Below are 27,828 nucleotides of genomic sequence, written 5' to 3'. Positions count from 1 at the left end.
TCCAGGCTAAACATGCCCAGCTCCCTTAGCCGTTCCTCATAAGGCATCGTTTCCAGGCCTTTGACCATTTTGGTTGCCCTCCTCTGGACACGTTCCAGTTTGTCAATGTCCTTCTTGAACTGTGGTGCCCAGAACTGGACACAGTACTCCAAGTGAGGTCTGACCAGAGCAGAATACAGTGGCACTATTACTTCCCTTGATCTAGATGCTATACTCCTATTGATGCAGCCCAGAATTGCATTGGCTTTTTTAGCTGCCGCGTCACACTGTTGGCTCATGTCAAGTTTGTGGTCAACCAAGACTCCTAGATCCTTTTCACATGTAGTGCTCTCAAGCCAGGTGTCACCCATCTTGTATTTGTGCCTCTCATTTTTTTTGCCCAAGTGCAATACTTTACATTTCTCCCTGTTAAAATTCATCTTGTTTGTTTTGGCCCAGTTCTCTAATCTGTCAAGGTCGTTTTGAAGTGTGTTCCTGTCCTCTGGGGTGTTAGCCACCCCTCCCAGTTTGGTGTCATCTGCAAATTTGATCAGGATGCCCTTGAGTCCATCATCCAAGTCGTTGATAAAGATGTTGAATAAGACCGGGCCCAAGACAGAACCCTGTGGCACCCCACTAGTCACTCTTCTCCAGGATGAAGAGGAACCATTGATGAGCACCCTTTGGGTTCGGTCAGTCAGCCAGTTACAAATCCACTGAGTGGTAGCATAGTCAAGACCGCATTTTACCAGCTTCTTTACAAGAATATCATGGGGCACCTTGTCAAATGCCTTGCTGAAATCAAGGTAGGCTACATCCACTGCGTTCCCTTCATCTACCAGGCTTGTAATTCTGTCAAAAAACGAGATCAGGTTAGTCTGACATGACTTATTTTTCAGAAATCCATGCTGACTATTGGTGATCACAGCATTCCTTTCCAGGTGCTCACAGACTGTTTGCTTAATGATCTGCTCCAGAATCTTCCCTGGTATTGATGTCAGACTGACTGGGCGGTAATTATTTGGGTCCTCTCTTTTCCCCTTTTTGAAAATAGGGACAACATTTGCCCTCCTCCAGTCTGCCGGGACTTCGCCTGTTCTCCAGGAATTCTCAAAGATGACTGCCAGTGGTTCTGAAATCACATCTGCCAGTTCTTTTAATACTCTTGGATGCAGTTCATCTGGCCCTGGAGACTTGAATACATCTAGACTAGCCAAGTATTCTTGTACTATCTCCTTAGTTATTCTGGGCTGTGTTTCCTCTGCTGAATCATTTGCTCCAAATTCTTCAGGTCGGGCATTGTTTTCTTTATCGGAGAAGACTGAGGCAAAGAAGGCATTGAGGAGTTCAGCCCTTTCTGTGTCCCCTGTTTGCATTTCACCATCTTCTCCTCTGAGTGACCCCACTGTTTCTTTGTTCTTCCTTTTGCTACGAACATACCCATAAAAGCCTTTTTTGTTGCTTTTAACCTCTCTAGCAAGCCTGAGTTCATTCTGTGCTTTAGCTTTTCTGACTTTGTGTCTACACGTGCTGGCTATTTGTTTGAATTCCTCTTTGGTGGTTTCCCCCCTTTTCCATTTTTTGTACACATCCTTTTTTAATCTTAACTCAGTTAAAAGTTCTTTAGATAGCCACCCTGGCTTCTTTAGGCACCTTCCATGTTTCCGTCTCATTGGTATTGCCTGAAGTTGTGCTTTTACTATCTCCCTCTTAACAAACTCCCAGCCATCATGAACTCCCTTTCCTTTTAGTATTACTGTCCATGGGATATCACCCAGCACTTCCCTAAGTTTTATGAAGTCGGCTTTCTTAAAGTCGAGAAATTGAGTCCTAGTATGCTTGGCTGCTCCTTTCCGCTGTATAGTAAACTTCAGAAGAGCATGATCACTCGCGCCTAATGATCCTTCCACTTCTACCCCACTAACCAGGTCATCAACATTGGTTAGGACCAGATCTAAAATGGCTGTTCCTCTTGTTGCTTCTCCCACTTTCTGGACAATGAAGTTGTCTGCAAGGCCAGTGAGGAATCTGTTTGACCTTATGCTCTTGTGAGGAATCTGTTTGACCTTATGCTCTTGGATGGTGATGATGGATCCTTTGTTTGCTCACTTCTCTCTGCCCCACACTTTGGCTGTGGGAAGAGGTGAAGAGGAGATGGAGTGACAGCACCTAACTAGGGTAATAGGTAGGGTGTTGCTCAGTTGCCCTGTCCACTTGCCCTGGTCCCTACTGGGTGCAGCTAAAGGAGGTGGAACCAAAGAGGTACACTGACCTGCTGCTTCTTCATCCTGTGAGTACGGAACAGCCCCTCGAGTCAGGTGATACGCAAAAGGAGTTGGCAAAGTGCTGCCAAATGGACATCCCAATATGTCACAGTGGTGCCTCCACTCAAGGGCCTGACCTGATCATAGGCATCCTTATTTGAAAACAAGCCCTAATGGGACTTATTCCCATGTAAGGTAGACTGGGTGTGTTGTTCAGGCTGCAAAATGTATCTTCCCTTCATATATCACACACTTGTACATTAACATATAATACTGGAGGCACCATCCCATTGAATAACACACACACGTGTTGTGCAACGCTTTGTTGCAAGTCCCATTTGTAATTGATGCTTCAAGAACAGAAATGAAAGCTGGGAAGGATGGCGAAGCCTAGAGTAGAAGAATAGTGCTAAAATGAATGGGAATTACGCCTTCAGCAACAGTAGGTTGAAGATCAAGTAAAGAACGCTCATTTTGCTATAGTTTCCATAGTAACCTGGCTTTTTCACTGCTTGCTTCATAATAAAATCAAGCTTTTGGTCACATTTTGGCTCTTCGGTATACTTTGGAAGTTACACAATGACATTTTGTCACCCGTATGTGACTTTCCTTTGTCATTTGTTCTCTGCAGGTTTTGCAGGGACTGGACTATTTGCACGCCAAGTGTCGGATTATCCACACTGATATTAAACCAGAGAACATTCTGCTGTGTGTTAATGACCAGTATATCCGCAGGCTGGCTGCAGAAGCAACAGAGTGGCAGAGATCTGGAGCCCCCCCTCCTTCTGGCTCTGCAGGTGCTTTTTGTGTTTTAGCTTAAAGTCAGTTCATTCTGAAGTGGTTTGTTAGGATATGACAAATACTAGCTGTCTAGATCACCCTGAACACGATTAATATGGAACATCATTTCAGTTTGTCTATAAAATAGATATTCATTGCAGTGCTAGCTGTATGGTTCCGTATAGAGCTCATGAAAAGTGTGTAAATTGCCACGCTGGAGAATTATTTAAAATGCTGTTTCTGATCTCATGTAATTAAATTGATAATAGACCATCTTCTGTTTCGTTGTGTATAAAAGAGTCTATAGAAATTCAATTTAGAAGACCTCTGCAGTGAGGTGCATCTTGGATATGCCTTGCTCAGTCTTTTGTATTCTCCAGAGAGTTTAAAAATTCTTTCCATCATACATTCCGTATATATTATGTATAAGTAGACTCTCCATTAAGTGGCTTTACTATTATAGGTGTTCAATCTTTTAAGACAAATCTGATATAGAAATTGAATCCTCCCTGGTGCTGCCAAAGAGCTGTGCAACAGTATCTCAGGATTATTTTGAAGAGCATTGACTAATGGTAAAAGCGGGGAGGGTGTTCCTAATTTGGTCTCCACCAAATCTGTGGTGTTTTATTGAGACTACATGAACTCCATCCTTTTCAGTCACCAGCCAAGGTGGTACACCGTACCTGAAGCGTTCATAAGGGTATGGTTACAGAGCAGTAGCCATGACAACTGTTTAATGTCTTGCTGTATCTGTATTCTTCAAGACCAGTCAGTTTTCAAAACAGAGGTCCAGGGGTCACAACCCTGTCCTTCTCCAGTGGTCAGGCTCTTTCTTGTCTATTAAACATTTTTACCCCTTGATTAAACATAGGTCTGCCAGGGGCCAATGAAAATTATTTTTGTGGACTGTCAGCTGACTACCTTGTGATTTACTATTTCAAGTACAGTCGTACCTTGGAAGTCGAACGGAATCCATTCCGGAAGTCCAAAGTGTAGCTTCTGATTGGCTGCAGGAAGCCAATGTCTTTCGGACATTCGGCTTTCAAAAGAATGTTAGAAAAGCAGAACAGTCACTTCCAGGTTTTGATCGTTCAGGAGCCAAAATGTTTGAGAACTAGGCTGACTTCCAAGGTACGACTGTGGTTAATTGGAAATTGATGGAACTTGAAGTGGACTTAATGCACTCTTGACTTACCTATGTGTCATCTCAGTTCACTTTTTAAAATACTGTGTACGTGCTGCTGTGTTGCCTCACTTGCATGTAATTATTCCCCTCACTTTGAAAACGGTTGAGTGGCCTGACAATTGATAACATAATTGTTGTCATGTATAATAATCTGACATCGAGTTCTCTCTGCTTCCATAAGAAGGTAACAATTTAGTGTTTGGAACAGCTTCTCAGTGTTGCAGGAGTGATTTAAGTAGATGCCTGTCTTCCAATGCTGCTCAGTGTTGGAATTCAATCTGTTGATGACTTGATGAGAACATTTTCCTATTTTTCTATACTGCAGTCATGTTGCAGAAGTAGTTTTCTGTTAACTATAGAATAGTTTGAGTAGTATGCCACTTTAATAGCCTGATTGCAGGATTATTAATTGTATTTATTTTTTACTTCACAGTGAGTACTGCACCACAGCCCAAACCAGTAAGTGTAATAACTTGTGCATATTATAAATGAGTTAAACTTTGCATTCAGATGTACACTGTCTTTTTACAGAGCAGTTCCAGTGCTGTGGGAAGGCTCCTACCAAATAGCACAGTTGTGTCTGGACATATTTAGATTTCTATTTCCCACCATCCCAGGGGCTCAGATTTTAGCATGCTGCCATATACACTTCATTTCTTTCAGTTCTCTTAATGGTTACCCTTTCTTTGCCTTAGTTGTACTGTTAATAGTTTGGCTATTTTTCTAGCTACTACAATTGCAGGAATTTCTGATGACCAAATCTATGATTTTTCTGTTCGTATCATATATTTATTCATATGAACACGTACTTGGAGGTAGTCTGAACTGCTCACTTGAATGAAATAAATATGATGTGAACTGGTCTGTAGTGCACAAAGGTTCCTTGTTTAATATCTGAAATATCTAGAACAGGCATAGGCAAACTCGGCCCTCCAGATGCTTTGAGACTACAATTCCCATCATGCCTGACCACTGGTCCTGTTAGCTAGGGATGATGGGAGTTGTAGTCTGAAAACATCTGGAGGGCCAAGTTTGCCTTTGCCTGATCTAGAATGTGGCCAGATATTATCAATGAGTACTAGCAATTTACATAAGGAAGAATAATTATGGAGAATTTTTCTGCTATGTAAATGGTATTGACATCCAAGAGTGCTCACCTCAGAGAGGCTTTGTTTGACATCTTCTAATTTGCACTTAGACTGCAATCCTATATCCACTTACATGGGAGTGACATTGAACTCAGTAGGAATTCTGAGTAAGCTTAGGAGTGCATCATTAACAAGCACATACTAGAATTATGAGAATAGGATTGAAATACTGGATTTATGGTGGCAATCCTTTTACTTGCAAACCTGGAAATAAGCCAAATTGAACTCGTATAAACATGTATAGGATTGCAGCGTAAATGTTCATGATATCTGGATGTTCTGTATGATCAGAGGGGTGGTGTTATTTCCTTCTGTTTTCCCTTATTTAACTACTTTTTCTATATAAAAAGTCTGCCAGATTATTTGCAGTAGGCAATAGATGCCTGAGGGGTGGTGTATTTGCAATTACCCTACAGGCTGACAAAATGTCAAAAAATAAGAAAAAGAAATTGAAAAAGAAACAGAAACGACAAGCGGAGCTGCTGGAGAAGCGAATTCAGGAAATTGAGGAGATGGAGAAGGAAGCCACCCCACTGCAAGCAGAGCCTGAGGAGCAGCAGGAGGAGCAGCAAGAAATTCCACAGCCACTTGAGCTGCTCTTAAAAGAGAGCCCTCCAGATGAAGAGCTGCAGGAAAAGACAGGTATAGATTGGGTGTACTTGGTAATAACGCATCCTTTGAAAGGGAGGAGGTTTTAAAATAATCATTAATAGACATTAAACATAACACAAGTAATGATAAAAACTCTACAGGAAAAGAAAATATTAACAGATCATTATTGTTACCATAGGAATTAGCATTTCCCCAGCATATGTAATGGACATCTTAAGCCACTGTTTATAAGTGATTAGAACAGCTGCAGTATTGGATACTGTTTGCACTTCATAGCTAATCACTAGTCATTTAAAACTCGTTTAGTTATAACTCCATTATAACTCCAGTTTTTCTCTTTTATCTAGATGACATTTCCCTTGTATCCGAGCAAGCTGTCTTAATGGAAGGAGTTGAAAAATGCATAACAGAGATCAACTGTAATGGAGTGATGCAAATGGCTACCTTCTCAGAGTCCATCAACCAAGTGTCAGTGAGACTGGAGGAAGACCTTCACAATGCCAATGATTGCAGCAGGCCCTCGCAGGAGGAGGAGGAAGAGGAGGAGAGCTGTACTTACAACCAAAGTAATGGTGGCCCAGAGGCCAGCATACAGGAAGCGTTATCAGACTCCTGCGAGCCCTTAATTTCGGAGGTTGCAGATTCAATGATATGCCAAGCAACTTCAAGCGACGGACAGTATTTTAGTGAACAGCAGATCAGCCATTTGCAAGAGAGCATCAGGGCAGAAATCCCTTCGGAGGATGAAAATGAGAATAATGAGTCATCTGAGAACAGCCAAGGTACAGGACATGGGTTCTGTATAAGCAATAAATTGTGCAATTTTGAGGCAAACCGTGCTATGGAATATGCCACAATCATGTTGATATATTATCAACATTTCCTAAGCTTTCAAAGCATTTCTCACACATGATCGTGATAATCTTACAGAAGCATTCCTTGTAAGGCACGCTAGTATTGTTTTTTTCCCATATGAAGGGAGAGGCAGGGAGAAGCCAGATAATTACTTGTTTAAAGTCATCCAGCAAAGTCTGAGGTGAGATTAGACAAGGCATGAGTTGGCTTTAGTTTATTCTCTGTCCTTTATTGTGCTTCATTGTGAAGTGAAAACTTCTCTATTAGAGCTGGCCCTGGTTCTAAGAAAAGAAGAACTGTCAAGGTTCTTCCTTTCTCCATAACACACAGCTTGAAGATTCTAAAAGTTAAATAGTTAAAGTCAACCACAATTTGCCAGGTTTGGCAGAACTGACAAGCTGTGATTGATCACAAACAGAAGCAAGAGCTTCTGGTCTTCCACTTATAGTAGCACTGCAGGAGAAGGGGGGAGCACATGAGCTCAAGGCTTCTGTATTTCCTGTTGCATTAAGCCACGGTTTATAGTGACATCCAAACCAACTCATGGATGTGAAATTAATACTTGACTCCAGACAAGGAGTGACTAGTACTCTAATAAACAATGATGCTTTTAGAATTTGTGTGGCAGATGGTGGGCCTGTCCATGTGGAGTTAACTGGCTGCTGTTTGTGCTGTGCCTAGGAAAATCGGCTGCTGGAAATTTCCTCCTTAATCCTCTTGAGCCTGGGAATGCAGATAAGCTCAAAGTGAAGATAGCTGACCTAGGAAATGCTTGCTGGGTGGTAAGTTTTAAAGCTCTTTCCATACTGTTACAGAAACTGCTGTCTCTTTGCAGTTAGCTCAGGTGAATGTAGCAAACATACCTCTGATATCCCCCCCCATTAATACTGTTTATTAAAAATTGGTTTCTTAACACAGACACCCATACAGACCCCCCACATTCCCACCAAATAAGCAGGAAACCAAACAGTAGTGGTACTGTTAGTAGTGGTATTGAAAAATACGCTGACTACAATGAGAAGTTAGATCTAGCTTCTTACAGGCAGCACATCTTCAATGTAACATTGAGAGTTCATGTGACACGGTTGGATCAGTTCATTGCAGCAAGTTAGTTGGTGACCAGGGGGTCAATGTATGCAAGCAGTATTCTAAACTAATCTGTCCACTTCATTCAAGCCTGTACATAGCCTGATTATGTAAGTTGGCTTTTCTAATAGTGGAAGGTTCCAAACTTGGTTCCACCGTTCCTCCAAAGTGAAGGGGGAGCTCTGGTTCCAATGCTGAGCAACCTTCAGCTTCACAGCCAGCAAAAGAAATAAACTCCTGATACAGAAATTCACACATCTCCTCTGGAAAGATAGAGAGCAAGGCCCGCTGTGGCAAGGAAGGTACAATTTGTGATATGTTAGCAGAGATTTCCTGTGATACCTGAGACCAAAAGGTCTGTATCACTGTGTATGAGCACCACTTGTGGTAGTATATGTCGCACGATCAACAGGCATCCAGCATTCCATAGGGAGTGATCCAGTAATCCTCTGTTGGGTAGCAGTACAGATTCATCTCAAAACATGTTTAAGACTGGACTCAAAGATAGATAGAGTCAGGGTTTTTTTGGCACATTGATTTCCAAGGTGCATCTTCAAATTGAGTACCCAAGTTTGTCTCAGCCCCATATTAGAGCCACAAAAGTGACCGCAAGCCTTTGTTGATGCTGTATAGCATCCTAATTAGCACTGGGGTAGGCAGAAGGGAAGATGAGGGTGAGGGAGGGCAGACCAAGTAAAGGAATGAGAACCAGATAATTGAGAGCTATATTACATCTTGCAGATCTGTCCTCTAACAGCAACACTAGGGGCTCTGTTGACACCAGCTAGTGCCTATACATGCCTTTGAATTCACTGGGGTTCATTTCTCAGATGTATTCATTCCCTAGTGCATGTCTACTTGGTCTCTGGAATCTCCTTTGATCTCTCATCTTAAACCCACAGCATAAACATTTCACTGAGGACATTCAGACACGGCAATACCGATCCTTGGAAGTACTGATTGGAGCCGGTTATAGCACCCCAGCTGATATTTGGAGTACAGCCTGCATGGTAAGTTCAATCACATTGTCTTAAATCTTTGAAGTGGTGTCAGTTGCAGAATTCTGCAGGAATTAAATTACTGTTAAATTGCAATAAGCTGATAGTACATTTGAATCTGTTTTAAAGTTTTGTCTGCTGTTTTCTTGGTTTTGTTGTGTGTGTGTTTTGCATTTGTTATATCTGTACTGCCCTGAAATGAAATGAAGCGTGCTATTAGAAATTAAATGAAGCTTTCATTTAATAGAAGCAAGCTTTTTACTTTTTAAAAAAATATATTACTACATTGCCAATGTTCGGTAAGGCCTGCTTGTTTCAGACTTCATGGACAAAGTAATTTACAGGTCTGCAGCCTAACCAGTTATATGTCTGTGTTCAGTATCAGCAGTTTGGTGAGCAAGGCACTCTGGGATGTGGACCTTGTTTTGAATCAAAATTGCTTGACTAAAAGAACCCTGAAGTATTCATGATATTTGTCAGATGGCAAGGGTGGCTGCTCACGAGTAACCAGGCAGGACTCCGACCTGTCTTTTACAGGTTTTATTTGGGTGCAAACTATTTACAGTGCAGAACCCCAAAGTTCATGTCTGCCTCAATCACTAGCAGAATCTGGGAGCGCCTGTTTCCTGGACCTCCTCCAGCATAAAAGCCTTGTTACACCCAGACTTTTCCTTCCTTCTTTGCGCTTTAGACTTCTGCGCAGGGTGGGCGACGGAGGGGGCGTGCTTCCCTCCTGGACAGCTTTGCCAGAAGTGGTGCCTCAGGCTCCCACCAGCGTCCTCTGGTCCTTTCACCTCTTCCCCACTGGAGGTGGGGTTTTCCTCATCACCGGAAGAGGAACTCCTTCGCAAGATTTTCGGAGGCTCCCTGTAACACAACTGCCCTTCTGTTTCCCACGCCTGTTCTGATAGCAGTTCCCTGACATACTCTCTCAGCACCATAATTTAGAGTGGATTCCTTTTCTCTACACACTAACGTGTGGTTAGGATTGTGGCTTTTATACCAAATGACTGTAAGTTGTCTGACATTTCCTTGTTTAGGCCTTTGAACTGGCTACGGGTGACTATCTGTTTGAGCCTCACTCTGGAGAAGATTACTCAAGGGATGAAGGTGAGTACCTACTACTTCTAGTACTTTAAATTATTTCTGCACATAGTTCCTACACAAGGGGGTTTGGAAGTTCTAGCTCTACAAAGCAAGACCTCAAAAAGAGATCTAGCCTCTTTATTCTGTTGAGAGCTTTTAATACTAGTCTGCTGGAGTCTACTGGTACATTACGCAGCTCATTTTCAATACCCGTCAGATTTAAAAACAGATTGTTTTAGGTTCCAGCGTGTTACTGTTAGTCATTTATTAAATAATCAGTGATTTGTTTTTAACAGCATTAAGTTCCTTGAAATATTTTTAATAGAAAGGTAACACATAAAAAGAACTATTCCCAATGTAGAGATTTATGTCTGCCAGAATAGACTCATCCAACAGGCAGAGCAATAGAAAATGGAGGGGGGGAGAACAGGACAAACACTCAAATCCAGCAGGGAAGAAGGTGGAAAGAGCACATTTTTCCTCCCCACTTGGTCAGCCTCCTCATGATTTTCTCTCTCATTGATCCTAGCTGGATGAAAGCCATTGTGTGTTAATACTATTACATATTATTTCTTTCATGCCCTCTCCTGGGGAATACAGACCATATTGCATTAATCATAGAACTTCTGGGGAAAATACCTCGCAAGCTCATTGTGGCTGGAAAATACTCCAAGGAGTTCTTCACCAAAAAAGGTAAGGGGAAAATAATCTGAGGTTGAATGGCTGAGGGTTCCAGACCTGGGGTAGTTGGAATATCTAGTTTTTATTCTTTTGCTTGTTTGTTTTCTTTTATAATAACAAAGCGCCCATTTACTTTGCTGATGTATATGAGCAATGGCAGAGAGGGTTACTCATTTGCTTATAATTATTTCTACTTTTCGTTCATTGGAAACAAAGTCAGACTTCTTTAACCATTGGGGCCCCTTGGGCCGCTGGTCAGGAAGCTTCAGCCCACAGGCTGTATTAGGCCCACTGAGGTCCCATTTTGGCCCACAATGCCATTTGTCCTGCCCACCTGACATTGTATGACAGCAGGTGTAGAGCAGGATTGGGATTTAGGCTTTTTGGAAAGTGAGGAAGACAGAGAACATGGAATACCAGACTTCTCAAAAAAAAAAATCCCAGAGTCCGGACACTTCCTTAAAGTGTAGTCCATATTTGGCACAATGCTGCCTAGCTATCACTACTTCATACAGTCCATAATTTACAACTTGCCTTGCGTTGGGTGTTAAATTTGAAAGAGAAAAAATACTCCTTTTTCTATTGAGCAATATCATTTAGAAGGGAGCATTAGAATCCTGATACCTGTTCTGTTGGCCTTCCTGTTCATGTTCATGTGAGCCTTGTTAATCTTCCCGTCATTGTTCTCAGGTGATCTGAAGCACATCACCAAACTGAAGCCATGGGGCCTTTTTGAAGTTTTGGTGGAGAAATACGAGTGGTCCCAAGACGAGGCAGCTGCATTCACAGACTTCTTATTACCTATGCTGGAACTGAACCCTGAGAAGAGAGCTACAGCAGCACAGTGTCTCAGGCACCCCTGGCTCAACTCCTAGATGTATTGGCCCTATAACTGGGTTTACAGCATAATATATACACACCTAGATGTCCCAGCTGCCCCTTCCCTCTCCTCCCAGGTCAATTTTTTCCTTGTTGATTTTCAGAGTGAAGCTTCTCCTTGAGGGCTTTTGAGATTTTAGATAAATCTAACCGTTCATGTGAGTTTGTGTACTCGACTCAGTAGGGAATATTGTCAGCCAGTGGGCGTCCAATATGTTTTGCCGTGATTGGAGTTTGCCAAAGAGTTTTTACAGGAATGTGAAATGACCCCTGACTCTCTTCCTTACTCAAGTACCTAACCCTGAAGGTGTGGGGAAATCTCCATTGGGACACACTCCCTTAACTATATTGCCGTCATCCCAAGGGGGATGTGAAGAGCTGTGAATCCCTCCTTAGCTCACTGACTCTGGGAGTCATTTTCTTAGTGCACATCCAGTTGCTGACAGTAAGAGGAGAAATGGCAGATGGCACCAAGGTGGTAGCTCCGTGTGGAGCACTGAACTCGACTCGACTCATTCCTAAGGTGTCTGCTCTGCTGCTTGGGTAACTTTCTTTTTTTCTCGTTATTCTTTTCAGGAGTACTTTTCTCTAGTTTTAGACATTTAATCCTTTGAAACGACTTCTTTTGAACTGTATCTCTCTTTTTTTAGCACCATTTTTTTTTGTCCCCTCCATGTTCACTTGCGTTTCTGAGTCCCGTGAAATAAGCTGCTCTCCAAAGCCGTAGCATGTGAACCCGAGTAAGTTTCACATGGAAAATAAAGGCAGCCGACATTGGTAGAGGTCACTGTCTCTTTACAAGTATGGCTCTATGCATTTGTTGGCTGCAGAGGGGCAGCCAGGTTGCCCAAGTTCAGTGCCCAACATGCAGCCCCAGGCAATATGGGGCTTGCCAACAGTGTACAGTGGCCCAAAAGGCATTTGACGATGGCATGGTTTCTGCTACAAAAGCCAGGAGGTGATCCAGCCTGTGCAGACCACTTTTTCCATGGGTCTCCCTTATGCCGCCAGGGGCCTTGTTGGCCTTGTGTGAAATTGTCTTTTTAGGAGAGAGCAGTTACGTTTTCAGTCTGGAAAAACAGGATATGTTCTTCCTTTTCAACAATAAGGAAAGGCAATATTGGGGGCTGTCTTTCCAACTGTACCCAGACTATCAATCACCCTATTTCCAAAGGTTAATGAATGTAATGATATATATACCCTGTTAACTGTCCAAGGTGCTGGACTCTAGAAATTCCCTTTCGAATAGAATTTCTTAACAGCAGAACAAATAATCTAGGGGAACAGAGTAGTTTGAATCTTCCCCACCTACCCCTAGAGATGAAGTGTCAAATTCTGTTCTCCAGAATCATTACAGCCATTGTTGCTCAGCAGAGAATATACAACGCAAGCTTGTAAAACTCCTAGGAAAAGGGGTTAGTTGTGACTGACTCTTGTAGGCTTTTTATTTTATTAGAAAGATATGTAACTCTTGCTAGTTTTACAATGAGTATCTCCTAGGTTTTCCCAGGTTTGTTTTTTTAAATCCCCAGCATCTTGCTCAAATGTAAGGTTTGGAGACTTCCCATGGACCAAATAGGCCTTTGAGATTGCAAAATTCTCCCAGGCTGGAAACTGCTGGAGGACTCAGAATTGAAGGCACTCTGAGGGACAATTCAATGCAAAAGCTACCAGCAGGAAAACACTCTTCTCGGTTGTTTTCTCTTGGCAGAAATCCCAGTTTATAGTCATCTTAAACCCTCGTTATCCTTTGCAAAAAAAATCTGGTGCAGTTTTATTTCACTTTATCTTAAATGGAAGTTTAACCATCATACCTCCTTCACTTTGGAATTTGGCTGCACTGTCATATTATACCTGACTGAGGCTTTTGCAAAATTTGTGCTGCATGTCCATTTAGGAGATCTTAAGCAATGTTCTCTTTGTACAATCTTAAGATGAAAAGGAAAAGGTTCCAATAGTTTTAAATGATACTCCTGTTATCTAAAGTATTGTCCTCACCTCCAAGAAGCACTTCTTTGCTTGACTGTAAGGATCGAAATAGAATGTATAAATACATACTTTCTTTTTGAATACTGTGAAAACTTGCTGGCAGGGAGAATTGAATTTCCGGTGTCAATGCAACCTAGTTTGCATCAACATCTTGCCTACCTGAATGGAACAAAATGCTCCTAGGTGTGGGGGCTGCATCTCTTGGGTTTTGATATAGGTTCCCCTCCACCGAAGAAGGCTGCTGCCACCTCTTTTGCACTAAGAGAGAAGTTCTGGGATAATACAAGAGGTAGCTTGTCAGGATGGCCTACATATTTGGGGGCTCACATTGGATTCACTCAACTTCCAAATTGCCATAAAGTGCTCAGTAACAGATTTGTACTTGTTTTGACGTTCTAAAACCTGAAGGAAAAAAATACATTTTTATTCTTTCTATTGGGTGCATTGTCTTTTTTTCTTTGTAAATGCAGCAGCACAATAAACAGGTTATTAAATAATCCACAGGTACTTTTGATATGCTGTCTATATTCATCCACAGGTTTTGTACAGTAGAGCCTCTTATCTGAACAGGCTGTGAGACAGTGAGAAGCTTAAATTAAATCCAAGCACTGTTGTGTTACGGGGATATAGTGATCTAGTTGCATGGCTGCAGGGCAGGAAAAGGAAACAAAGAATATTGGTGGCTGATGAGTTCAGGAAATGGTGGTCTGCTTTTAGACTGCTGGAGAAAAGATGATGAAATTAATTCTTGAAAGCATAAACCACAATGCATAATTGATCAGACATTTCATTATCATGGTCTAAGTTAAGATTTACATTACAATACTAGCAGGTTTTTTTAACTCTGTATCATCTTAATGCAATACTGGTCTCATTGCAGGAGGAGATGTTTGAATTGTCCCAGATAATTAACCATAAAGAGAAATCCAGTTAATACTCTTGGGTTTCAGAGTAGATCTGTTTAGCATAATCTTATCATTTGAGCTTATTTCTAATACGCTCTGTGCAGTGGACAGAGCATACTGCAGAAATGCATTACCAACTACTAGCATGTTTTGCTTGTTCTGTGGTTCTTTTGGTATCTTAGTGGGATATTTGGTAAGGGTAAGGGAGGGGAGGGTTAGCTTTGTGGCTGATGTCTGGGACTTGCTTATAGACCTATTCTCCTTGGGTACCGGTATTACTGCATCTTGTTGGAACTGCTAATTTTTGCTGCAGATTTCTTTCATCTATGCTTTACGGAAAACCTCAGGCTACACTGAACATAAGAACAGAATAAAAGACCAAATTTGGAAAACTGCAAGCAACTGCACACCTAATGAGATATTCTCCATGGTCAGCACCTCTCCTTGATGCACAGCAAACTCATGACCGGAAGGAAGCTTCACGATCACTCTGTAGTGCAGGATAGAAAGTCATTCTTCAAAGAAGGGAGTCTACTATCCTCCTGGGCATGCCTGTCATTGGGCCTCAGTTACTTTTGTGGCTTTCCACTCTGGCTTCATGTAAACAAAGGAGGGAACAGATTACTTCACATAGGCTGCTTGTTACTTATTATATGCCTGCATTGTCTCTTGATTGATTGGATCCCTCAGTTAAAAGAGAATGTCATGAATATGTTGATTCTTGCATAGCAGATCTTCAGTTCAAGAATATTTGGGTATAGTTCTTGGCAAAGGCAAAGGTTTTGAGAATCTAGTAGGTGATCTTTCCGCAGAAAGATGGGTTAATTTTACAAAAGGAGTCCTCACTCCCCCCCCCCCTTTTGAGGTGCCTTTGGTTTTGTGTCAGAGCACAATTGAATGTCTGCAGGCAATAAAAGTCTGGGAGCGTGTATCAAGCAGCCTTCTGGACTCCACCGTCATAGTTGGAATGTGTATGTCGCCCACTTCAATCAAGGTACACTTGAGGTTGTTTGTCTTCATTCATTTCCTTCTTCTGCAAGACAAAAAACACAACATTCAACAAATGGTGACCCTGAAAAGTATCCAGGCCTCATGACTACTATTTAAGGAGCCCTTGTTTCATGGCCCAAAAGAGTGTTATGATATGCACATGAGCCCACACTTACTCAGGGAGGGGAGAAGGTGTGTGATGTGCAGCTTGAACCTCTAGTGCTAAATTGAAAGCCATCACTAGCCATGATTATATATGAAAAAAGGATGTCACTCCCTTTCTGTATTTGCAATTTGCGCTTGCAGTTAATGAGAACTGGCTCAATTTAGTACCCAATGTACCAATAAGGACTGCACTGGAAGTGTATCGGCTTCATCACAACTGACTAGACCTGAATTCCATGGATGAGCAGGGCTTTGAAGGATGATGGGCAATGAGGAAAAGATAGATCATCTCTCCACAGGGCTATTGCAGTGCTGTTTAGTATCTAGAAAACATATATATTTAAGGGGAGAGTCATACCTACACCTGCTAGAAGCTTGCTTGGAGTTGTATACATAGGCTTGAGTTTTTGGCATTCATGCAGAAGCATTTGCATTACAGGCTGTTTTTCAGGGATATAGTTATGCAGAAGCCTTGACATGTGCACCCTTCAAGTAAGCCCCCTCTTTTAAATACTTGGTTTCTCCCTGTACCATGGCACAAGGACTGAGCTCCCCACCACCACATGATGAAGCAACTATGCTCAAGTAAAGCAGGTGTGGTCAGTACCTGGATGGGAGGCAAGCTGGATACTATTTGCCAGCTGGAGTTTCACCATGGAAGAAAGGCTGGATATAAAGGTAATAATTGAAATAAACTCAAATTGCCCACTGCAGTTACTGTTCCTGCATGAGCACACATCTGGGTAAGCTATGCAGTTAAGCACAGCTCGGAACCACCATTCCCTCATCATATCCCATAGTCCTGGCACTTCTGAATGCATGCCTAATGCTATCCTACAAGGTACTAGCCGGTTGGAGGGTGGTGTCTGCCCCGAGAGAGGTTCCATATACACAATAGGATCACCTTTATTATCCACTTGGAAGTCAGATGGAAGGAGATTGTCTTGCCGGTTGCCAAGCACAAATGCCAAGAAGGAGAGAATGAAGGCGTCCAGGATCCCAATGATGCAGAGGATGTATGCCCAGCGCACTGTGCACACCCCCAGTGTGTATTTGTCAGTCTTCTCACCACACATACGTTTCACCTCAGGTGAGTCCCAGCCGTCAGGGTAGAGCAGGCAGCCTATGGACAAGCCTGCACCTGCAGGGAAAGATGCTTTGCATTAATAAGATTTCCAAATTGATGACTGCAGGCATCTTGTCTCATTCAGGATGTTTGCGTGGTGCAAGAAGGTTTTCGAACATAATCTTGGTTCCAGTAATGTCTTTCAAATCTCTCCCAGAAATTGCGGGATGAAGGGGGAAGAGAGGCTGAATGAAAACGAAGAGAGCCAAACGACACAAATGGGAGTGCTCAGTGTTGCATCAGTGATAACACAAGGCAGAATCTCTTGCAAACTGCCACTCATCTTCACAGCATGGAGAAGGTCATTGCCATTCAGTGTCTCTGCCTTTGATGGGCACAGTTCTATGTTAGCTTAACTAGTGATGATATGAATGTGTGGAAGCAATTTTCAGCACCAGGTCCTTCACTACAGAGTAACCACACCCCAATCTCATGCGTCTAGGACTAGGAAGAAGGCTGCTAGATATGGATTATCACTGTAGTAGGTGCCTTGTTTTTCTGGAGTATAACATATATGCCTCATGCAATCTACTGTTTCTCTTAAGTGCACATGCATATAGTTTTCCTGTGACATCAGCATATTATATCTCGTACATTTAAGTGGTATGATTGTAGCATCTCTAAAAAATAAGTCTTGTTGGAGTTTCTTTGCTGAGAGATGTAGTTTTGCATCATTTCTTTGTTCACTTGGCAACACTTCAGCTCCAGGATCTTGAATGCAAAATTACTTCCCTTGGGACCACTTGTATTATTTATGACAACTTTGTTTAGATATCTGAGATAACACATCACCACAGTTAAACGCAGAAGATGCTTTACACATTACAAAAGGGATCTGTGAATTGTTCTTCAGCAGTGCCTGGGGCCACATCCATCATAGGAAGCTGCAGTGTGAGGACCAAGTCCTCTGCAAGCACAGCAGCATCTTCGCTGCTGAGTTGTGCCGCTGCAATAACTAATGTAGATCCCTTTTGTAATATAATCCTGTCTAAAGAGGGATGCAGAATGGTGGTCGCAGTACATTCATGTGTTTTTACAACACTGCACAGATATTCTAAGTCAACGGGAGATCCCCAGGTTCAAGATGTTACTGGCTTTATTTCACCTGTAGTAATTGTGTTAGGGCATTTTATCTACTCTACAGATATGGTTTAGCTAATCTGATGGACTGGTCAAGTTCTGCTCCTTAGAGAATGCAGTAATAGTAGCTCTGTGAAAAAGAACTGTGGATTTTTCTTGGCACCTCGTCTAACATTGAATTACATTAATCTTTGGGGAAAACTATGAAAGGATTAAAACAGTAATATGCACTTGTGGTGTTCCTATTCCTTTTGAAATAGAATCCAAGAGCTGAATGGGACTGACAGTCAGCCTAGCTGGCCTGTAGCAAAGACAGACAAGCCACTAATGAGATATCTACAGATCATTAACCTCTCCTACAAGGAGAACAGAAGCTGCTAATGGAGCAAAAAGCTCAAGATGACTCATCCAAACAAACCAAGCTGTAAACAACCAAATAAGCCAGGATTACTGCATAAGTATGGAATAGGGTTCATTTATGTAGCATTGCTGTTCTGAATTAGACTTGTTTAAGTGCTTCTGTTGTCATGGAATCATTATTTGTATGTTAACACAAGCCCTTCTGGGCTACACAAGCATTTTTCATCACTGGCAAGTGTGGTAGAAAAAGCATCCAGTAAAGCTCTGTTAATATCCATTGTGAATGTTCTTTCTGTGACATGCAGCAATTGATGCTCTAAAGCAGCCACATGGTCATAGTTACAGTACTTTGATATACTACTATACACCAGTGCATCAAGAGACAGTATAACCTCTGTTGCAGAGCATTCTTTCATGCCAGTAATAAATGTGCTGCCTTCTGTCTTCCTTGCTTACAGACACAATTGATCTCTGTCGCTAGGAATTGTGATAGCCTAGACTACAATGCCATAACATGATGATGACTCTCTGGCACTGCTTTGTCCCTAGGATGGACTTTATAAAGAAAGAAAACTGATTAATTAGCTTCCCACAAGCTTCCTCTTCATTATAACCCGCATCCCTTCCTGTCTAAGATCATAGTTGGTGTTTCTGCTAGGACTTCTACTTAATGTGCCATGCACAGTTTGATTTGACCTTCTCTCCCAGATTACACTGAAATGTATAAATGTTATATTTCCAGAAAGCAGAGGTTCATTCTTCACACCCTGAGATCTCAGACAATTCTGTAAGTCTTTGGTAAATAAGTTCAATGACCCTCCAGTTCAGAATAAATGGGTTCACTGGTCATGTATGGGATTAAGATACTAAACCGGTAAGATGAAGAGTCATACATTGTTTAAATAGTCGCCTACAGTTATGCAAGTGGGTATCATAAAATAGATCAATGCTGCTATTTGGCATCTTTCTTGGCAGCCAATATGGCAACATGAAACATGAAATTTTGCACATGAAATCATTAAACACACACATCCCCCTGCTTACCCATCCTTTTCTTTTCCTCCTGTGTTTCTGCTCTTTGGTCACTGTGAGCCACTTGCGGGCCTTTTCAAGCCTCTGACTCCTAAGCTTTGGAGACAGCTGGAAACAGAGGCTTCCCTTATTATTCTTATTCTTATCATTATTATTAATTACATTTGTATACCGCCCTATACCCTCAGGTCTTGGGGCGGTTCACAGGATAAAATCAGAATATAAAACCACAAAATACAGTGTTGTTCATCTTGGTTTATGCCACCAATGTCTCCCACCAAATATATCTTCTACCTGTTACTCTGCAGGTATTACTCTGCAGGTAATATAAGAAGGCTATCAACATTTCTCACTGGTATAAATATTTCAAAAGGTTTCAAGTGTCTTGATTATATGTCAACTTCTTCTGCCTGTAGAATTGCACAGACCTAGCAGGACTGAGTCTGGACGGCTAAAAGCTTCACCAAATCCTAGCTGTGCCTTCTCTTGGACATTGCCATTACTAGCAGGGCTTAATTAGGCAGTCACTCTTATTCATTACGTAAACACCAGATTAAACAGGATAATCTACGGAGAATAGAAAGTTGACTGTAGTCCACAAAAGTTTATGCCATAATGAATTTGTTTGTCTTTGAGGTGCCACAAGACTTCATCGTTTGCACTGCAATAGACTGACCTGCCTACCCATCTGGAAATTTAAGACAAAAAGGTGCCTATGGAAGACTTCACATATTGCATATTTAAGTGTACGTTCAAAAATAAGAAAATATGAATTGTACAAGGATTCACTTGCCATCATATGAAGCATATAGGTGCACTGATCAGGGAGCAATGATTGGCTGCAGTGACAATTTAGGGTTTGCATCCATGTAATCTGGGCAACCACTTGTATAAGAAGTTGGAAATGCTTTATTTAAGGAACTCATATATACATCGCAAAACCAATTTTACTTACCATCTTATGTACTGGGAGCTTCAGCAGCAAATTTAATGTTCCAAAACCTGGTTTGTGTTGGTGCCAATGTAGTGTGAATCCAAAATGGCCACCGGCAGATTTGAATTATATCTACACAGGTGGCCTTTGGAAAACAGAGCCAAAGAGCTATGTTGTTCCCAAAATGATATTGCTTGGCCCTGAGGCTACTCCCATTAGCGCAGGTGTGTGACTCTTACAAGAGTGTCTTCCCCTCTCCCTCCAGGTCCCCTAAGCCCCACTCACATGCTGCCAGCTGCATCCAAGCGCACACCTTGAAGACAGTGGCTGCGTTGCAGAAGAAGAAGAGGCTGAAGCAGAAGATGCAGCCAATGATGAGGAAGGTTGAGATGCCCACAAAGAACATGGCCGTTTTGAAGGCACTTGAGGGGATGGTGCCAAAGTCCAGCGGGCTGCCCTTGCAGATGAGTTCCCCTGTAAGGGCATTGCCAATGCAGTAGGAGAAAAGGCCAAAGTAGCCAGCCTGTGGTGTGTCAATGCTGTCCCCGATCCAGTAGGGCTGGATGAAAGTCACCACCATGATCACAGCAAAGCAGAGGGTGAACAGGGCCCACAGGACCCCCATGGCTCGGGCATTCCTCACATAGTTGGTGTGGTAGATTTTTGCTGCCTCCTGGGCTGGGAGCATCTTCCCCATGGCGACTCCTAGGGTGGGTTGTTTCTTCTAGGAAACAGGTGGTAAGGGTCAGCACTGGACAGGGGTCCTAGGAGGTGAAAGTCAGATGCTCGGCAAGCTGGCTGCTTCCTTACGCCAGGAAATGGGAGGGGGAGCAGCGGGTAGATGCTCTGAAGCTGTGGAATTGGGGCTGCAGGCTCAGCTTCCCAATCCTAGACGGTACCTCAGGGCTCTGGGAAGTAGCTCTAGACTCAAGAGACTCTTCCCGGGCTTCAGACGCTGGGTCTCCAGAATGCCTGTTAAGTTTCTGTTCTGATCTGCTCCCTGAGAGCCTGCGAGAGCCTGAAGGTTACTTAGCCGTGGCTCCTCCTCCTCCTCCTTTTCCCGGATCTCCCGGTTTCTAAGCGGCGGCTGCCACATGCCCTTCAAAGGGAAGCTCCTCCCTGCTGTTCTCTCTTCCGCGCTCTGCTTCAGCACCACGGACAGCGGCCGGCAGAGAAAGCCAAGGGGAGAGAAGGGAATGGAAGGCGAGTAGAGCGAGGGGGAAGGAGGCAGGCTGCAACAGCTGCGCACAGCACGAATATACACTAAATTGGACGAGGCGGGGATACAATCCGATCCGGGTGTAGGACGGGGACGAATGGCAACTTTGAACATCTGTTTATGTCGTTTGGCATCCAAGTGGGCACAGTGGTTTTCCAGGCTTTCATCAGCCACGTCCTCCAGGACTAACTGAAGCTTAGTGGAATTTTATCAATGAATTGCTCATTATTTTCATGATTGCCCCGTTATATTTCTGACTCCCTCAGAGACCAAGTGCTCATACCTGCTCTAATGCAAAAGAATGCTAGGTGCTCTCTATTCACTGTATAAAATATATTCATTACAGTAGCCCCTGAATCACAACACTTCATATTCTGTGGTTTGAGGAGGTGTTCCGCAAGGATGGAGACAACTTTCCAAGGTAGCTACATTTTTGCGTTTTTCAAGGTCTTTGGAATATTCAAGGGAAATGTAGCTTGACATTTCACAAGTTCATGAGTTTGTTTTCAGCAACTTTGCAGTGGCATGGATAATACAACTGTGGGTTGAGCAAGGAACAGGGTGAAGCAACCATAAAACCATATCTTCATTCCATCTTCATGCCATGCCATTCCAAGGTTTGGAAGGGCTAGAAGCAAAACAGAAAATGCCACTCCCTCACCACTGAGCACCCACAGCACTCCCACCCACCTGTTCCTCCTTCATTGCACACCTGCAGCCAGGCACCCACCTATGCACCAGCTGCCACCTGTTGTTGGCAGGGAGGGTTAAGCACACAGAAGAGGGGGGAAGGTCAGCAAGTACAGGCCATGCTTCATGGAGGCTGGGTCTGCCACCCCTCCCATCTTTCTAGAGCCTGCCACCCCAAGGCAACTGCCTCATCCCACCTCATGGATCGGCCAACCCTGGAAGTGACCCACAGTTTCATCCAGAACAATTCCACCCAAACTCATAACCATATGTGATATGTACCTGGTCCAATTCTCCCGTTCCTCCTCCCATGTGCCTCTGCACCTCCCCCAATCTGCTCTACAGAGTTGGGGGGAACCCAAAGCAGAGCTGGGGTGTGAAGTACAAGGGGCATACAGGGGAGGGTGGAAGAGGAAGTTCAGTTCAACAACTGGAAGCTTTCCTGCTTGAATTTCCCCTCTTAAAAATCAAATTGTCCCTCTGTGGGGCATGTGCCCCACATTGGGACCCACAAGTCTAAACTGAAACTTACTTAACTGCTGAGAGCATTCAAAAAATCATCTCCCTGAACACCTGAGCCTGGCCTTGCAATCCAAAAAGTCCACACCTGTGCCCTGAGAAAGTTCCAGCAGACTGTATCTGTTACTGGACTCAAGGTGATTTCATATCTCAGGCTGTCTGAATAATAGCTCTGGGAAAGAGCAAGCCTTTCACACCTGCCTGCTGTTCCTTATGTTGGCAGTCCTGCTAGATATTCAGGAAGATGAAAGGGCCATGAAATGAGTAACAGTGAGCTTTTCTGTTGTTTTTACCCAATGGCAAGTTATCCTTTCCTCTGGAAGTATAAGCCTTCCGTGAAAGGTAAGAAGGAAGGATCTGCCCAACCAGATTCATGCCTGGTGCAATTATATCTGCTATATCCAAACATCTGCACACGTGCTCCAGTTCTTTCTGAGAGTGTAAACATGCAGGAATAGGCAGCTGTCCCATACAGTGATCAAACCTACAACCTTGGCATTAGCAGCACCATGTTCTAACCCAGTGGCTTTCAACCAGTGTGTCATGGTACCCTGGGGTGCCTTGATGATGGTCAGGAGTGCCATGGGCAATACTGGCCCCTGGCCCTCTTTCTTTCCCTCCCTCCTCTGATGCCCTCTCTCATCTATGCTTCCCAAAGGCTTGCACAGCTGTTTGTTGCAGCAGCCATGGCTACAAGCTCCTCAGGCGAATGATCCCTCTGGCAGGGGGTGCTGTTGCTGGAGTAAGCAAGCAAGTGGGAAAGGGAGCCCAGCCAGCCACCAGCCCTCACTGTTGGGAATGGAGAGACAAGTTCCAGGCCCCTGAGGGGCAGTGTGAGGAAACATCTCTCTTTGGGGCTGGGTAGTTCAGAGACCGGGGCGGCGGCAGCAGCTGCCCAAAGGACTCCCAAGGAGAGGTGGCTGAGGGAACAGTCCACAATGGAGGGAGTAGGGGCGAGGGGCTGCCAGCTCTGCAGGCAAGGGGTGACATAACTGGGCTCCTGAGCCCCACAGGGGTGCTTCAGAAAGAATGTAGTTGGTCAAGGGAGCCATGGACTCAAAAAGGTTGAAAACATCTGTTCTAACCAACAGAGCTGTCGAGGCTGACTGCACATGATACTCTCCTGTGGCCTTGGCTGATTTTGACTGGCTTGTTTGTTTTTTCTTTATTTTTAACACACACAGCATTTTTCAATTACATGTACTCATATCTTTTGCAAGAAGGCACCCATGTGACTTTGAGGGTAGGCTTTATAAGTCTGAAACATGCCACATTCTGGATTCTTGTCCTAGGTGCACCAGATCAAACCTTTGGCTTACTGCTAAGAACCAATGAAGAGCTCTTGGGTTTTGTTGCTGCTGACACTTGCCTTGGCAGAGGCCTTTTCTAGCCAAAGAGGACTCATCTTGAATCTGGTAAGAGGTTACTGGGTACTCTTGCTGTACCCTTTCCAGAAGCATCCCTGATGCGAGGGATTTGCCATGTGTCTGGCTCTTGGGGTTCTCTCTAGTATTGAAATTGCTACCCAGTCATGTAATTGGGAAAGACTTTTACAGGAGTTTTTCAGACACTTTGTTTGATTTATGCATATGATCCATTTCAGGATTCATTTCAGAAATGCTTTAATTGCCCCAGTTCACTTTAGGAATAGGAGTATCAAACAAACACTTTGAGCATTAGGGTACTCTAGGATATCAGCATAAAAACCAGGGTACACAAGGTACCTTCCTGCCTATATGGGAAGTTTCTTTTGTGAGGTTGAGGGATGATGACAACACAGTATCTCTAGTGGCAGCTTGGAAAGGACATGAGTGCGGCAGAATCAACTTTATGTTACTTAAATATAAGGTCCATAAGTTTCCATGAAATCCTCTATTCAGGGAATATAGACCTGTGAGAGCTGGGTTTGGCTTCTAGCTTTCATATCACTCCCTTGGTTGGCTGGCTTTGTTCTCTGCTATGCTTTGGGAATGGATGGTGGTTCATCTGGCCTTCATCTTCATGCTAAAAAAGATAAAGGACTCCTGGACGGTTAAGTCCAGTTAAAGGCACCTATGGGGTTGCGGCATTCATCTCGCTTTCAGGTCGAGGAAGCTGACATTTGTCCACAGACAGCTTTCTGGGTCATATGGCTAGCATGACTAAATTGCTTCTGGCACAACAGAACACCGTAACAAGTGCCAGAGTGCATGGAAACGCCATTTACCTTCTCACCACAGCAGTACCTATTTATCTACTTGCACTGGCATGCTTTCGAAGTGCTAGGTTGGCAGAAGCTGGGACAGAACAATGGGAGCTCACTCAGTCATGGGGATTTGAACCGCCGACTTACTGATTGGCAAGCCCAGGAGACTCAGTGGTTTAGACTTCAGCACCACCTGCGTCCATCTTCATGGGCATTTATCCTGTTGCTCACACCTTATCTAATCATGATTACCTTATAGGAGAATGGAGAGCTATGTCTCAACAGTCTCCAATGCAAAAATGGATGCTGTCACAGAGGGAGTGGCCTAAGCCTGGCTCGTTGTGCAGACAAAGCAGCTGAGTTTCAGGAGTGCTCTCGGTGGGTAAGTGGCATTTCCTATTCCTTAGGAGTGACTGGTGTTTCTTCTGGCCTTCATCTTCTTTGTTGGTGGCTTAAAGATGTCAGTGGAGATTCAGAAGAATGTCAGACAAGAAAGAAGAAACCAGTGGAGAGACGAATAGAGAGAAGCATGATCATAATGATGGGCTGGGAAGATTAAGCTAAGCAGCAGAGCTAAGGATAGAGGGAATGAGCCTAAGTGAAGGATGAAGCAAAAGAAGAGAGCCAGGGAAGGTAATTACAACTGTGAACCTGAGAGATACTTAGAAAAGTGAAGGAGGATGTAGTGGTATTGAATGAAGTAATGAATTTTGGAGATGGTGAGAAGTTGAAAAGATTTGTGTGAGAGTGAACATGAGAAGAAGCAGAATTGAATTAGATATTTTTTTTAAGTCTTCTGGAAGAACCCATCACTCACTTTAAAGCAGCCCCATATATGTGGCAAATATTCTGAAGTTGGTATCAAATACAGTGAAAAGTGAGGAGTGCAGGATGATGCCCAAGCCTGGTCAGTTTAGCAGAATGGAGAAGACATTGTATACGTAGCTTTTCCTCTAGTCAAGTTGTGAATTCTGATCTACATCTTTGTATCTCTTGCAGCACCTTACTGGGATATACTACAGGTGTCCCTGTGAAAATGGATTAAGCTGTGAGGCTGACAGGACAATTATCGGGACTATCACCAACACCGACTATGGCATTTGTGAGGACCCAGCAAGAAAATTAAAAGTTGAGGAAAAACATTAAAGATGCACTTGCTCTCCTATTCTCCTCTGTGATTATTATTCCTCAATGTAATTCCTACCTCTGTACATATGTTGCAGTTTAATTGGCCACATGGTCCTTTCTGATGTCTCAGTGGAAGAAAGCAGCTGACACATGGGCACAGCACTCTGCATAAGGAACTCGTGGGCAGAGTGAAGGAACGTAGCGAGAAGGTGCATGAGCATAGGACTCAGAGAGCAGAAACCAACATTTAAAATATGAACACACACTCCTCTTCTCCTTCACACATCCATGCAGCAGTTATCATTGCCCAAAGTAATTCCAATGTCTGCACATATCTCACAAGTTTCTAAACTAATCCACACATCACCACAATTTGTTTAAATGGAAAATACTTCCAAATATACGCCTCATCCAACCTGCTAAAAGCCCTTATCTAACACAGATCAGACATACTTTCTCAAAACATCCATATACATCAGTTCAGCACAGCATATTCATATCCATACTCTCATACCTCTTTTGTCCATTCACATGAACCACACCATTTCGTTGAAAATAATTTTATCACTTAGTATACTCTTTAGATTGCAGTCTTTGGTCTAGACCATGTACCCACTTTTAACCCAAATATGCATTTGAGGGCCCATTTCTTAATCTTTTACCATATACTTGCATGGTGGTAATGCTCCTGTTGCAACCAACCTTGTACCAGGCCACAATCTACTAGCATGTCCAATTTAGAACATGAACCACACCAATTTAGAAGCAACAGCACTTTCAGCTACAAGCTTATTGGGGCCTATAAAGAAATTGTATTACACAGAGGGCCATCATTTAGCTGAACCAACACTAAAGATTTTTGTGGCCAAGATTGTGTCTCACCTTTTATGTGGTGCACCTATCTGGGGTTACCATTGCAGGGAGGAACTTGATGTATTTCAAAATAAATTCCTGCATGTGATGTTGGCACTGCCACACAGTACACCTGGAGCACTACTAAGGACTCAATCGGGTCTTCCCTCTGTAAAGGCTTGTATACACAAATCCATGTTTTTGTACTGGGGGGAAATATCATTGCAGCCAGAACAACACCTAACCCAAAGTTGTTTTTCAGATTTGCAGAATAGGGAAGGCTGGCTAAAATCTTGTAGAGGTCTGATGCAGAGTTATTCAATCTCCCCAGCAGTAATACTGTCAGATGCTCCTGCGCACAAGATATGAGATATTGTGTTTGGCGAAGATGCAAAAAAGACCTTGAATATACAAAAAATTGTAAATCCGCCGCTTGGTACAGTAAAATTAAAAGAGACCACAAAAGGGCTATGTACTTGCGAGAATTAACTCACCCACCCCCCCCGCCATAAGACATGCTTTCACCCAGCTCAGTTTTCAGACAATGCCTACTGAATTTCTGGCTGGGAGATATACTAACAAATATGTAAAAGAGCGCCTTTGTATATGTGGATCATATATATATTGAGGATCTAGTACATTATATTTTATATTGCCTATTGTATGATTCACCCAGAGCTAAGTTTATCTCCCCTTTTCAGGTTGACCCTTGGAAGGTCAACCAGATGATTTGAAAATTAAATGGTTGTTGGCAGAGGTTGATAAGTTCATCAGCTGTAGGCTGCACTATTTGCATTAGTGGCAAGAAAGATAAGGGCAAACTTTCTGGATAGTGCAAGTGCCAAAACCCAGAGATGCTGACCAGAAGGAACATTGCTAAATTTTGAACATTGTAGATTTGTTCCGGTCTGGCACATGCAATGTCTTTAGTTGTGTAGTTGTGTGGTTTGTGCTCATACTGTATTGTGATGACCATTGGTTATAAACAATAAAAGCTACTGACTATCTGCTGGTTTCTCAGTAACACACCAGATCTTTCTCTCCAGGCAACTTTCCCCATTATTTTGGCACGGTCTTAATGTTTCTAACCTAACTCTAAA

The 27,828-nt window shown here is 43.1% G+C and overlaps 3 protein-coding genes across 4 annotated transcripts in view; 2 read left to right on the top strand and 1 right to left on the bottom strand.

Moving 5' to 3' along the window:
* The window catches only part of SRPK1 (SRSF protein kinase 1), a 33,497-nt gene extending 19,519 nt beyond the window's left edge, over positions 1-13,978 (top strand). For both annotated transcript variants that reach the window (XM_053392921.1, XM_053392922.1), the window contains 9 exons: positions 2,875-3,040; positions 4,643-4,668; positions 5,774-5,999; positions 6,317-6,751; positions 7,506-7,606; positions 8,813-8,920; positions 9,949-10,018; positions 10,595-10,687; positions 11,366-13,978. In XM_053392921.1, coding sequence (XP_053248896.1) covers positions 2,875-3,040; positions 4,643-4,668; positions 5,774-5,999; positions 6,317-6,751; positions 7,506-7,606; positions 8,813-8,920; positions 9,949-10,018; positions 10,595-10,687; positions 11,366-11,550 — 1,410 coding nt within the window. In that variant the 3' untranslated portion in view covers positions 11,551-13,978. The remainder of the gene's footprint in view (positions 1-2,874; positions 3,041-4,642; positions 4,669-5,773; positions 6,000-6,316; positions 6,752-7,505; positions 7,607-8,812; positions 8,921-9,948; positions 10,019-10,594; positions 10,688-11,365) is intronic.
* On the bottom strand, positions 13,065-21,206 carry LHFPL5 (LHFPL tetraspan subfamily member 5). The gene is made up of 3 exons (XM_053392931.1): positions 20,421-21,206; positions 16,508-16,744; positions 13,065-15,481 (listed from the first exon to the last, which is right to left on the bottom strand). Exons 1-3 carry the CDS (start codon positions 20,830-20,832, stop codon positions 15,465-15,467), a joined length of 666 nt encoding a protein of 221 aa, XP_053248906.1. The 5' UTR covers positions 20,833-21,206; the 3' UTR covers positions 13,065-15,464.
* A 2,314-nt stretch (positions 21,207-23,520) lies between these two features.
* CLPS (colipase) lies at positions 23,521-25,926 on the top strand. The gene is made up of 3 exons (XM_053392932.1): positions 23,521-23,978; positions 25,008-25,130; positions 25,748-25,926. The coding sequence occupies exons 1-3, from the start codon at positions 23,895-23,897 to the stop codon at positions 25,892-25,894; spliced, it is 354 nt and encodes a 117-aa protein (XP_053248907.1). The 5' UTR covers positions 23,521-23,894; the 3' UTR covers positions 25,895-25,926.
* The last annotated feature ends 1,902 nt before the right edge of the window (positions 25,927-27,828 follow it).

Source organism: Podarcis raffonei, chromosome 6 (genome assembly GCF_027172205.1).
Source record: "Podarcis raffonei isolate rPodRaf1 chromosome 6, rPodRaf1.pri, whole genome shotgun sequence".
NCBI lineage: Eukaryota > Metazoa > Chordata > Lepidosauria > Squamata > Lacertidae > Podarcis > Podarcis raffonei.
Note: the sequence above shows the minus strand (reverse complement) of the source record. Positions and strands in the feature narration are given on the sequence as shown.